Source organism: Mustela putorius, unplaced genomic scaffold, assembly GCF_011764305.1.
Source record: "Mustela putorius furo isolate JIRA1106 unplaced genomic scaffold, ASM1176430v1.1 tig00003846_pilon_pilon_pilon, whole genome shotgun sequence".
NCBI classification, from domain to species: Eukaryota; Metazoa; Chordata; class Mammalia; order Carnivora; family Mustelidae; genus Mustela; species Mustela putorius.
The window spans coordinates 12,316,062-12,329,844 of NW_025421999.1; the positions used below are offsets into that span (position 1 = coordinate 12,316,062).

Consider the following 13,783-nt stretch of genomic DNA (forward strand, 5'->3'; position numbering starts at 1 on the left):
GTCAAATAAATAAATAAAATCTTTAAAAAAAAAAAAAAAAAAAAAAAATAAATAAAAAAAACAAACAAACAAACAATAATGGCTGTTAGAGAAATCAAGTAATCATTTTTTTCAGTCAAAAATGTTCTTAGATATTTCTGGTAGAAACGATGGTTGAAACTCCTGGCCCTGAAGTATTAAAAATTCATATTTTCTTTGCATAAAATAATAATTTAAATACAGGCCATTTCTGTAAATAACAAACATCCATGACTCTGGGAAAAAAAAACATGAGAAGGTACATACTAGATTGTAAAACACGCTGAGAAAACAGGCTTGGAGAAGAGGAGAGAGGAAGAATTTAAGAAAAAAACTGAAAGGTGTTGGTAACACAGTTAAGACTGCAAAAGAATTTTCATGTGGATAATTTAATTGGTGGTGAGATTCCCAAACAATCCCACAACTCCATTTAATCCCACACAGGTATGGCTAAATTACAAAAACAGTAGGTTAAGTCAAAGTACTGAACACAAGAGGCCACACATAAAGTAAGATCAATTTCCTTGAAACTAAACCAGGTCAGTGATCCATTTAAGAATTTTTGTGTTGCTTTCAAGTATGAGAAGTCAACTGAAAAACCAAATATTAGAATTCCAGGCCACTTCAGTATTCCCACAGGGGTAATGGAATAGTACAGATAACGCTGGAAGTCTGGGGTATATGATCACTATAGAATGATGCATGGGAGGTAGAGATTTTCCTTTTCATTTCCAAAAGACCCTTGGCAGTCTACTAGTTCTCAGTGCCTCACAGACATAATGCCCTAGAGTACTGTAATATCCTACTCCCCCCATGCTTATCTATCAAGTCTCAAGGTCTAAATTAGCCTTCTTACCTCCTACCAAACACCCAATCTTCATGAACAACTGGCAGGTTTAAGGGAAATAAGCAAAACAAATTAATTCACTAGTCCCAAATTTTTGCTTTTGAAGGTGTGAAGTGAAGGAAGTGAGATTAAAAAAGACATTGTTTTAACCTTGGAGCTTGTACATAAACCAGTATGTTTTAAATGTGAAATTTTAAACTATTTACCAAAAGGGAATGAAAATGTGTGAATATATAAAGATCTAAATCAATACTAAAAACTACAATTAATGCTACAGTATCAATTTCTGTAAAAGAGTACTATTTACTTGATGTCCCTTTGAATAAGACTTTTTACTAATTTGCTTATGCTTTCCACTCAATGAAGAAACATCCAAAGTTGAAGAACCTTCTGTTAATGCAGGCCTGAAACTAAGCATTGCTATATGCATGCCATACATGTCCAGCAAAGCTCATTTGGTTCAAAGTTCCGATGTTGCAATAACAGTATATACACTTGGAAGAAGCAAAATTTTAAACACTGATCAAAATTTGGCAGCACATAATGAAGTATTTGTGACAGCAGTGAATTAGCATTTGCAAATCAAGAAGCCACCTAAAGTTTATAAATCTGGCAGTTCAAATCTTTGAGGAGGCGGCTGTGTCTTAACTATACAGTCATTTTAGGCGATGGTCACTGTGTTCTGCATTTTGGGGGCCAGTCTGAAGTTCTCAGCCATCATCAGACCAAATGTCCTAATTTTTAAAAATAACTCAGACAACAGCCTATCCACCAAAATATTTGCCCATTCTATTTTAACACAAAATATACAAATCAACCACAACTATTCAACCACTATTTCTTGTTAATGTTTTAAAAGAATAGTAATGTTCCTTGCTTTTATAAGCACCACCACCAATTTCTTTTTTGCTACTGATTAGAGGACTGTGCCTCATTTCTGTAGCACCTATTAAATATGTTCTTTAAAATGAAGGCTTTCCAAGTCAAGAGTATGTGTACTCTCAAATCAAGAGTATGTGTACTCTCAAAACAGAGTATTATTTGGGCACTTGGGTAAATTAGAGCTTAAATAAGGACATAACATTAAAACAAACAGCTGGCATTATTTGCTGAACTAAACATATTGAGAAAATCTTAGGGGCACCTGGGTGGCTCAGTGGGTTAAGCTGCTGCCTTCGGCTCAGGTCATGATCTCAGGGTCCTGGGATCAAGTCCCGCATCGGGCTCTCTGCTCAGCAGGGAGCCTGCTTCCCTCTCTCTCTCTCTGCCTGCCTCTCTGTCTACTGTGATCTCTCTCTGTCAAATAAATAAATAAAATCTTAAAAAAAAAAGAAAATCTTAGTAATAAACTAAAAATCTTAAAGCAGTTTTCAAAGGAACTCACGCCATCTCTGCCTCTGGTTCCTTCTTTAACATTCTAAATGCCCACTGAGTATACTGATGAATTCACTGAGATATAAAAAATACACTGATGAAAAGCTTTAAGTATTTCTAGAACTGGTCTTTTCAGATGCTGGGAAACTTTTCTGTTCCTTTTCCCAAAATGGAAAACACAACATAGCCCAGACATTCATCTAAACTGGCTAAACAAGATTTTAAGAAAATGGACATTGAGCGACGCCTCAGTGGTTCCATGGGTTAATCATCTGCCTTAGGCTCGGCTCATGATCCCAGGTCATGATCCTGGAATTGGGTCCTGCACTGGGCTCCCTGTTCAGTTGGGAGCCTGCTTTTCCCCCTGCTTGTATGTGCACACGCAAGCTCTCTCTGACAAGTAAAATCTTAAAAAAAAAAAAAAAAAAAAAGGATAGTCAGACTTCAGAAATGAGACAAACTGTTACATCAAAGATTCTATAAATCTGAAAAGTCTTCAAGTTTTTTTATTTGTAAAGATGCCCATAAGTAAAATTATGATTTCAGATCTGGAAGAGACCTTAGAATCAACTCTTCTAAAATTAATATAAAAAAGAAAATATATACGTAATATGCATCTTTAAACTTACTTCCAGAAAAACTAAAATAATAATAATAATAGTAAATATTTTACTTACAGAGGAAAATGTTGCTGAAAAGCTTGAAAAATCATGACTTGACTCAATTATTTAATACGCATAAAGTGGATGCCTACTTTAGGCAAGTTCTACAACTGTAGACCCAAAATGAGTTCAGACCACTAGAGTGCAAGACTCAAGGTACTCAAGAGTGTCAAAGGTGTTAAGAGAGCAGAGAGAAAGTCTACCTAGCCCAGTTATTTGTGGTGGTGGTGGGCGCGGTGGGGAGGTTTGAAGATGTACCTGGGCAGAGTCTTAGAAGATAAAAAAATGGGATGGGAGGATGAGCATTCCAAGCAAATGTAACAGCATTAAAAAGTAACAAGATGGTCTTACAGCACCCTCACAGTTCCAGATTTATGAAAGAACTTCAAGGTGACCTACCACAAAGCCCAAGAAATGCAATTAATGCCCTTATGAATATTTTTGGAGGCTATAGCTTCCATCCGTTTTCAAGGGAATCATATTCCCCCCCAGATTAAAAATGACTGTGACAGGTGCCTTACATCTGATTGGATTATAAAATATAAGAGACGGTTTTGACAGCCAAGTAGGGAACTAGTATCACAGAACTAAAACTAGAGATACTGTGACCCAGGTGAAGGTACTGTTAATAGTGCTACATACTTGCAAGAAACCAGGACCTTAACTAACTTAAGACGCAAAATGTTAATGGAGGGAGGGGTAATGGGTCAGAGTCTGGAAAAATATCTGGGAAGATAAAAATCAACAGAACATACTAGATACTGTGGGGGTATTGTAGGGTCAGTCTTCAGCACTCTAGCTTGGACAGCTAGATAATGCCCCAAACAGCAGAGAACCCAAGACCATCACCTAATCTCCCCCACCCTTATGAAAGGAGAGTTGGAGAGAGAATTTCAGTTGCTAACAGTGAGTTCATGTGTTGTCAATCCAAAAAGGTTAAGAAAATACTATTTAGCTAAAAAAATCAACAACTACTATTTACTTTATCTACTCAAAATTACAATCCTTTCAATAAATGGATAAAAAGGCATTTCCAATATGAAACATGGAAGTGTAAACTGAAAGCATTAGAAACAAAAATCTTGGGGCACCTGGTGGTTCAATCAGTTAAGCATTGGCTTTTGGCTCAGGTCATGGTCCTGGGGTCATGGACAGACCCTGGCACTGGGTTCCCTATTCTCCCTCTCCTCCCCACTTGTGCTATCTCTCTTCTCAAATAAAAAAATACAATCTTAAAAAAGAAATCTTTACTACTTTTGTTGCAGCTGCCCACTGGAACACTTTATTTAAAGAATAAAATCATTCCACTTCTGAATCCAAATTTTTGAAGAAAATGGAAATTCTAATTCTATACATCAGTGGTGGAATGGAAATCTTCAGGTAATTTTAACCTTCAGCCAATCTTAGATACCAAAGATATGCTTTATTTCCAGCACTCTTCTCAAAACACACAAGCATTAAGCAAGTGTCTATGACAGCAACATATTTCATGATCCTCCCACTTACCACTGCTAAACAATTTGCCCATTTGTTAACAGAATAAAATACAAACATTTTAGCATGACAAAAGACCCTGCATAGTCTATTACCTATTCAAACTTGATTTTTCATCCTGCTCAGTAACGAATTATCCACTTCTCAATTTTATTTTGTTAATCCCGCTTCCAATCACAGTGCTTGGAATGCTCACCCCTCCCTGTTCAACACCTATTCATTTAACACAATGAAGTTCAAGAGCCAATTATACAAGCTTCTCCCAACTTTTCACAAGCAGAATTGATGACTTCCTTTTGCATTTTCCCCGTAACTCGAACACACTTCTAAAAAGATACCTATTCATTTTATTATGTCTGCCTCTTCTCACTAGACTACAAGTTCCTTGAGGGCAGAGAAAATGTCTGATTTATAGGTTTTAGCTCCAGTGCTTTGGATCTACCTCACGTAAGTAAATTTAAGAGGGAGAAAGAAACCAATCCTACACACACTGTAGGGTACTGTCAAAGACTACTAAAAAGGTAAAAAAAAAAAGGGGGGGGGGAATGAACCAGCTTAACAAATCAAACATAATGAATGTTAGACCCTATATATTATACAAAATGCTTATTTAATGGGTCAGAGGTTGGTTGTTTAAAGTAGGCTTCACACCTAACATGGAGTCCAATGGGGGCTTTTAACTTATAACCCTGAAATCAAGAGCCTGACATTTAACCTACTGAGCTACCCAGGTGCCCCTCATCTTTAATATTTCTTAATGAAAGGTTCTTCAGCCTTTCTTCCTACACTGTGAAAAACAAAAAAACCTTTAAGCCTTATCTTTGTCAAATGCAAAGAAGGCTGTTACAGACAAGACCTTGTCAGTTTTGCTTTAGTTGAGGACCTCAACATACTCTCATTGGTAATGTCTATCAGATCACTAACCTAAATTCAGTATTTATTTTTTAGAAAGATTAATGAAATTACAGCAATACATCTGATGGTGTGTTTTAGATTTAGTAAACTGGAAAGAGTTGACAGAATGTAATTTAGGCTATGAAAATTTCACAATTAGGTAGAAAGTGATCTGAACCGAGATACAGTGGTAACCACTGTTAAAGCAATTTTGAAGTCCTCTAGGCTAAATGGTCAAATCCTGTATAACCTAATCACTTAACTTTCCTTGATGAAGGCAGTTACTACTTAAAATAAAAACTGTATGTTATGTTACCCCTTACATCCTTATGAAGAATAGAAGAATCTCTCTGAAATAGAAGGCTCAGAACAGATTCTGAGAGTCTATTTTGACTCTGCCATGAGCAATATTACAGAACAGCAAACTTTCTAGAAATGTGTTTTAATTCTTTGGCCACCCCGGACTTAATGAAAAAGAACTTTTCTTACTTTCAGAATGTGTAAGTAAGAAAGAAAAGTAACACTTGTGATACTTTAAGATTTGGCCAACCTCCTCTCAAAAAGCATCCCTCTTTTAAATAAGCTAGAGGAGTTGAGGGGAATAAAGGGTGTGAACGACCCTTAGGCTCAAACTGAATTCTTGTCTGAAGAACTACAGAACTCTCATTTCATTTTCAAGATAGAACAAAGCTAATGCAAGATATTCTTATGAAGTAGTGAAAAAATGTGCATGTATGAGAAGTCTCAGAATGTTTAAAGAACAGGATGGCCAAAGTCTCTAAAGATATGAAAAGGAAAATTTAGGATTCTCTAAAATCAGGATTGATCCCGTAAGATGAAGTGGGCAAAACTATCAAAATTGGTTTAACACTGAGACACACGAGGTACCAGGCTACCAAAAACTTGTAGTTATTGGTGATAAATAATAATGGCTAGCATTTAAGTCATTACATGCTGGCACATATACTTTGCATACATAGGGGAACTAGAAGTTAAACTCATTTGCCTGCCCAGAAAGTAGAGGATTAGGATTCAGTCCCCCTAACCTTAAACCAACCCCAGAATGCTCTTACAGACTGTGTTATACTGCCTCCTACAGGTAGTCAAAAGCTACAGGGTAAAGTGGAAAAAAAAAAAAAACCAAAAAAAAAAAAACCTAATTGAATTCTGCCCGTATGAATAAGTCAATTCTTGAAAAGGTCACTCGAATCAGCAAGACAAAGATATGCTGGTAGTACCTGGGGTCAACAGCAAGGTTAACACCCCAAACGGACGTTGCAATGAAAACAGAGAAGTTAGGATCAATTCAGAGTAGAAACATCCAGAATCTAATCAAAGAAACCAATATATAACCTTAGACACACGACTTACTAAATTGTATTGTCTTCAGCCTAATAAGAGAATGTCCTAATAAGAGAAAGATGGCATGCATGATATCTTAAAAAAGGGGACTTTTGAGGGGGGCAAAGAGAAAAGGAGGAATAATTCAGAGATCAAGTTTAGAAAACGTTTTACCTAGGGACTGAATTCCCTGATCCAGATAAGCCTAGGGGAGAAGGATACACCACTCTAAGACTATCATAAGGTTATCCAACTAATTCCCCTTCCTCTGATTTCAGGTTCACTAAGCAGCTAATTATATTTTGCATTCCCACTCAGATTTGCCTACAGGGACAGACTATGCTGATAAGAGTAACTGGTCCACTGTATATTAAGAATATTTCTTTTTAGAATTTTCTGAATAACCAACCTAATTATTTAGGAAAGTACACTTTCATTTTCACAAGTCCCCCACCTCCATCATCTTACAACGTTTTACTTAACTCTTTAAAGTCCCCAACTCTACACCTATAAAATAAAATAATTACTTTGCATAGTAAGGTAACGTGTGCTTGGCATACAGAACACAAGGAAACATTAGTTATATTTCACTCCATTACCCAAGCTCACAAAGCTAGTAATTGCAGAAAGCTTGAGATCTGAACCCAGATTTACTCCAAAAGCCATTCTTTTTCCATTACAACATTCCCTATAGGCTCTTGTCTCAGTTGTCATCAAGGACTCTAAGACTTAGGACAATTTACTTAACCTTTTGGGATTGTACATCTTTAAGTGACCTTCCTTCTAGAGCTTAGGCAACTCAAATTTGTGCAGAAACTATTACCACTCTCCCATGGGAAAAATAACCTTATGCTTTAAAGTTAACTTCTGAGAAACTACTGTGCAATGGAGTTATTGGATAGCACCTAATTAACTCCAGCGCAAGTGTTTTGAACAGCAAGATCACTCCAATAAACATGCAGAGGGTATCACATCTGAAAGTTGACATTCTATAATCAGTGACTTTTTACCAATACAAAAGAATACAGGTTGTCTGAATAGACTTAAAACAAGAACTGGCTCAACATCTCTTTCAGCTTAAAAAAGGATTTACCAAAATGGTAAGCCTACTATCTTTAAACTGGAAATTATAAATCAAGAAGTAAGGACTGAAGTATAGCCTGTTTTCTAACTAAGGACTTCTGTTTTCAAGGAGTTTAGGAAATATTCTCTACCAGCCTACTACCTGATATAAGTAAAATCACACAAAACATCCTTAATATGCAAAGTTTAAAGTAAACTGCATTTACAAGAAACTTTTTTCCTAAAAGGGAGGATTACAGAAAATCTCAGCACAAAAACCTGGGTAGAAGGAAACAAGTAAAAACTACAATAGTTTACCAAAGCCATGTCTTTGGTAAGAGAAAAGTTCAAGGGAGATGAATTTAGTAGTATTATTCACAAGGAGTGTTATCCAAATAGCTTCCTCTACATTTACATACTGCGCTCACATTTCACATTATCCAGACCTGATATATAGAATTTTCTCAGCTGAATGTTTTCCTGAAAGGGTCTGCATCAAAGCTTAAGGAAATTGTTTAACTCTTTCTTTAAATGCCAGATTTGACTTCCATCAGCATGCTGAAAGTCTATGAAACACAAGGCAGCTTTTCTAAAATCACAGCTAATAAAATTTTTGACCGCAAGTCAACTTTTTTTAAAGTTAAAACCTTCAACCTCGCCTTCTTATACTTCTTAAAAATTCTGATGGGCAAAGGACGGACTCATAATAAATAAATTCAGCGCCACGATTAGAAAATTGTCATTCCATTCCCCACCCCTCCCAACACAGATTACTTTTGAAAACTTGTTCCCAGGCTTTCTAAACCCCCACGCAACAGCTCCCTGCAATTCCACAACTGGAACGATGCCTTCACCCAAGAGTGTGTCGCTTTTTGGCTGATAAATCTCTCCCTAAAAGATCTGAAAAAGTAGGGAGCAGGATATACTGTACCTGGGCGTTGGCTTCGTGGAGTTTGTGCTCGTTAGAGACGTGGTGTCTCAGAAGAAGGGTTTTCTTGTAGTTTCGGGTCCCTCGCGAAAGCTCATCGTGCCCCACTTGAGGAAGGTCCCCGCTTCCCCCGTCCTCAGGGGTCTTTTGGCACCAGCCGCAAGACATAAGGCCAGTATCCTTGGAATACCGCAGCCAGGGAAAATCTTTGAGCCAAGAGGTCTGGAAGGAGCACTGTAGCTTCTGCATTAGGGACTTGGGCCGCGCGAGCGGGAAGTGCTGGACAGTCTCTCCTTCGCCAGCTCCCACACCGCTGCCCTCCACTTCGTCCCCGCCATCGCCGCCCGACCGCCTGCTGCTGCTGCAGCTGCCGCCTTCCGCCCCGCTGCCGTCGCCCAGGCTCGCCCCCTCCTCCTCGTCCTCGGTGCTGTCGCTCAGGGACGCGCCGTCCTGCATCAACTCCTTCCCCTCCAGCGCGTCCAGCTCCAGATCCACAGCCGCTGGCCCTCGCCCATTGAAATGCCTCAGGGGCCACGCCGAGGTCTCGGGGCGGCCGCGGCTACTGCCATTGTTGCCGAGACCCCCGCCGCCACCGCCTCCTCGGAAGGCCAGAGTCCGACGGTTCCTTTCCGCTAGCAGGGGGCCCCCCGCGCCACCGCCGCCCAGCGAGGTGGGGCCGCTCGCGTCTTGGGGGAGCAGCAACTCCTTGGTTTCCTCGGCGGCGGCGGCGGCCGCCCCAGCGGAGGCCTCCAGGTCTTGGGGCTCCAGGCCCTCCAATTCCACTTCCTCGTCGGCCCCCCGCCCATTGAGCTGCTGAGGCGCTAGCGGCTGGGGCTGTCTTGGCTGGGGCTGCTGAGGCCAAGCCGAGGCCTCCCCGCCAGCGTTATTGTTCGTGGAGCTGCCGCCGCCGCCGCCGCCACTGGCGGTGACCAACCCGCCTCCTCGGAACGCCAGCGTCCTGCGGTTCATTTCACTGAACGACATGGCGCGCGCCGCCGCCGCCGCCCGGTGCCCCGGCTCGCGCCCGGCCTCGGGCCGCGTCCCGCGCGCTCCCCGCCGCTCCCCCTCGGCTTCGCCCCCGCCCCCACCCCCGGCGTTCCGGTCTCGCGGGGCTCGGCCTCGCCCTCCCGCCCGGCCGCCCGGCTCGTGCTCGCTCCCGGGGCTGCCTCACGCGTCCACCGCCGCCCGCCGGGCCGCCGCCTCCGGCCGCCTCCTTGTCCTCCACCCCCGCCCCGCTGTGCTCCGGGCAGCGTCCCGCGCGGAGAAGGGGGCGGGCGGCGGAGAGGTGAGCAGCGAGCCGGGGGCGCGTGGGGCCTTCGAAGTTGAGAGGCGGAGTGCGGGGAGACCCTCCGCTGCCCCTCTTTAAAGCCGCGCGCACACACCGACCCTCCAAACAGATATCCTTCCTCCGGTGCGCCGAGGAGTCCCGACGCCGTCGCCCGCTTCCCAGGCGCTGAGGGCGAGAGGCACGTTAAACTGCTGGGCTCCGCCACATAACGAACCGACAATAAAGCCGGCGGAGCGTTTCCGTCCGACCAGGCCCTGGCGGAGGTCGAATGGCAAATGAACAACGGACCGTGCGCCCACAATGCACCGGGGTAGCAGTAACCGCTGGAGGGGGAAAGGGTGGGGGCCGGGCTGGGGGAGGGGGGATGGGCTTGGGGCTGGGCTGGGGTGGGGTGGGGGCGCCAGGGGACCAGGAAAGGGGCTGGGCCGCGCCTCCGGCCTGGGGGCGGGGGTGCGGCCAGGGGGGAAGGAAGTCGGCCGAGGGGCGGGGGACAAAAGGCCGAGCGTCTGGCTGGGGGTCTCGGGGAGGGGGCGGGCGTGTGCGGCCGGGGCCGGGCTACGCGGAGGACAAACAGCTGGCGAGTGTCAGGGTCTGGCCGCCTCCCCGCTGCCCACAAGCACCTACCCGCGCCCGGGACGCACATTTTCCTTCTCTCGCCACGAGTTCACCTGGGACTTTGGAAATAACTGTGCGGTGGGAGCTGCTGCGCTCCAGCCTTGTCATTTGCTAGGGGTGGGTGGCGGTGCCCAAGGAAGTGAACTTATTTTGTTCCTTCACAAAGACTGGACCAGGCGGTGCCTTTCACGCGAGGAGGTTACAACCACCGACACCTCCTTGTCTGCAGCATTGTGTGTGCGAGGCAGCACCTCGGGCCCAAGGCAATAATCATTTCACAGAAAATGCACCGCCCCGAGTGTCTTATTGCTGTGATGAAATGGAAATTTAAATAAAAGGTCGAACACGTGCGTTCACTGGGAAGTATTGACATGGGTGTTACATCACCACCAGCCAATCAGATAACTCCAGTCGTGTTTATACTTCTACAACCACCTTGTGAGTATTACAGTATGTCATAACGTTATAAATATTAGGCAGGGTTTTCCCCAGGAGCGGGGAGGAGTCTGTTTCTACGGACGTTGTGTGCGACTCCAAGGACTGTGTATCTAAAAACAAGAATTAGTTATTGAGATTTATTTTTTTAATTGTTTACATGGCATATGGAATTCAGAATGATTAGAAGAACAAACTGAGCTGGAAATGAAACTCCTAATCTTGGTCGAGTTTTTCAGAAAAAGGTTGTCCAACTTAGAGCCCTTATACTCCTATTCCTGAAATTTCAATAGGCTAAGTTTAGAAAATTCTAATGTGTTTGGACTCGTTTTACTATTTTAAAATGTGAAATAATCTTAAGTTCTTTTTATTCAAACCTATTTCAGGTTTAAAAAAGATGTTTTCAACCTATGGCGAGGCTTTTTAACTTTTTTGTTAATATTTTAAATCAAACTAATATGAAATATATTCAAGATAATTACTGTTGAAAAAGGGGAAAAGGACGTTTATATGACAGGGTATACTTTTTACGTTAAATACTTTGGGATGTGCAAAGAAAAAAAATATGCACAAACTTTTTACACCTACAGATTATTGTTAGAGGCTGCATTATGTATTAAAGGAAAGTAATATGTTTAATCAAGAGCATGTGTTACAATTTTTAGGCCCTCTAGTTTTATGATTCTGTTCTATTGAAATTTCTATTTCTAAAATGAGATAGATATTATAGCTTTGAGTATATAATGTGGAGTGTGGAATATGGTGTGTTTCTCAAGATTAATTTTAACAAACAGATTTTTCTCAGACATAAAGTACCATTAGTAGTAATATTTTTCAGTGGATAAGCACATTCATGCACATCAAGACTCATATATACTGTTGATTGTACAGATTTATACAAAGCAACTTCTGCCTAATTCATTATAATTTTAATATCTATGAAAATAAACAGTATTATATATCAAGAAAATGTTAGTTTTATATTATAGATGAAATATAATTTTAATGTAAAGAATGCTGCTGATAACCTGCCACAAAAAGGTATTGGCTTTGAGTTATTTTTCCAGTAATAATCATATTGTTATCTGCCTACCAGTGATCAACAGCTTGAAATTCTGATATAAATCCTCAGATTGTTACTGTTTGTGGTTTTTTTTTTTTTCTTCATTTTGTCCTGCTTTGTTTTAGTAGTTGGGAAATCTAAGACAGTAGAATCATGACACTGACCTAATTTGTACATTGAAGAAAAATGATTCTGCCTGCTTGGTCACATATAATATGTGTTTCCATATTAATTTATGGGAAAATGTTATAATAATATCGTACTTTGTCCTTAATGCATTTTTTCAATTCCAGGCACTTTGCAAATAAATGCATTATTTATTGTATTTTGACCACCACTGCCTCCACTATAAAAAGAGAGAAGAATTACTGAAGTTAATTGCTTATCTAGGATTAAGGATTAAGGTAATGGTAAGTGAAAATGGACTTACGAATTTTTATTTCAACTTTACAAATTGTTTTCATTCCCAAACTGTAAAATGCATGTCTTTGCTTTCATGTATCTTATATGTCTAGTACCTAATAGGCGCTCTGAAAGTTTATGCTAGTATTACTATTTTTGCTTTCAGGCAGCACCAGAGTCACCGAAAGTGTTTGAATCCCTAATGGTGTGAACTGTGTCAGGACTGTGTTTTTCTCAGACGTATATCTTACCTTATATTTTGTGAAATCCATCTTATTTTCTGTCTGGAATTATATTTAAACATGAACTAATTAGGAATGAACACTAGATTAAAATGGTACAAATGAATGACTTAAATTCTAGGACTACTGAACTCCTAACAGCCAAATAGTGTGACTGTGTGGTGTTTGTATGTGTTTATATTTTTATCATTTTTTCTGTATAAATATATATTCAGTTGTCTTTCTCTGAACCCTAAGGAGGATGGATCAGAAGCAAAGTAGAAGATAGTGCTCACAAATGTCTCAAAAACAGCCCTACGAGGGAACTTTGAGTAACAGGGGATCTCCTGTTGTGTAAATGGAGTTTTTAAGAATTCCCCCACCCCTTCCAGTCTCCTGCTAGCAAGCAGGGATCTGTTCTCCCCTTAGCCCCTAAATTTGCAGTTGAGGGCTCTACCATATTTAAGGGGATTCCCCCTTATGCTTACCAGGGGAACCCCTCAAGAATGGGGCATTCCCCAACCAATTTATCCCCTAAATTCACTTGAGGCTATGTAAAAGTGCTGTAGGTTATCTTGATACTGGCCCACTAGAATTGCTCTGAGGCTGAGATCCTATACCTTGGTCAGCTGATGTTTGATGGCCAACATGACTGTCATTTACTGCCTTGGTAGAGACACTTGGACTCTTTAGGTTCTAGGAACAATGGCGTATGCTTCTGTCTGTGGGATTGACATGTGTCATCTGCCAGAATGAAGTATGTGAGAATGGTAACTGTGTGTTACTCACTCTTGTAATCCCCTACCCCAATCCCAGCTTAGCACATATTAGGCAATTAGGAAATGTTTGTTGAATAATTTATCTTTCCTTGCAGTATGTTTTGGTAGGCAACTTTTTCTTCTGTTTCTTCTTTTTTCTTTCCTTATTAAGTAAGAGATGTTATTTTTTAAAGTACTGAGCTAATGTTTCCACTAAATTTATGTTAAAAAAAAATACATATACAATGGAATATTATTCTGTCCTTAAAAAAAAAAAAAAAGGAAGGAAATCTTGCCATTTGCAACAACATGGATAAAACTGGAGAACATTATGGTAAGTAAAATAAGCCAGACACAAAAGGAAAAATACTGCATGATACT

At 41.1% G+C, this 13,783-nt stretch overlaps 2 protein-coding genes and 1 long non-coding RNA gene across 5 annotated transcripts in view; 1 reads left to right on the forward strand and 2 right to left on the reverse strand.

The window, feature by feature from the left end:
• ZBTB10 (zinc finger and BTB domain containing 10) overlaps positions 1 to 10,806 on the reverse strand; it is a 36,807-nt gene extending 26,001 nt beyond the window's left edge. For 2 of the 3 annotated variants that reach the window (XM_045063174.1, XM_004774227.3), the window contains exon 1: positions 8,624 to 9,709. In XM_045063174.1, the coding sequence (XP_044919109.1) occupies positions 8,624 to 9,604 (981 nt within the window). In that variant the 5' untranslated portion in view covers positions 9,605 to 9,709. Of the gene's footprint in view, positions 1 to 8,623; positions 9,710 to 10,532 lie in introns of those variants that run through there. The other variant, XM_004774228.3, reaches the window with a different exon arrangement.
• LOC123387171 (protein SPT2 homolog) lies at positions 9,610 to 10,146 on the reverse strand (the record flags this gene model as incomplete). The annotated part of the gene is made up of 1 exon (XM_045063131.1): positions 9,610 to 10,146. A coding segment is annotated over one exon (537 nt), but the record flags the coding sequence as incomplete, so codon positions are not given.
• A 161-nt stretch (positions 10,807 to 10,967) lies between the features above and the next one.
• LOC106003899 overlaps positions 10,968 to 13,783 on the forward strand; it is a 34,420-nt gene continuing 31,604 nt past the window's right edge. Inside the window, exon 1 of the long non-coding RNA XR_001176648.2 lies at positions 10,968 to 12,431. This is a non-coding gene — a long non-coding RNA (uncharacterized LOC106003899). The remainder of the gene's footprint in view (positions 12,432 to 13,783) is intronic.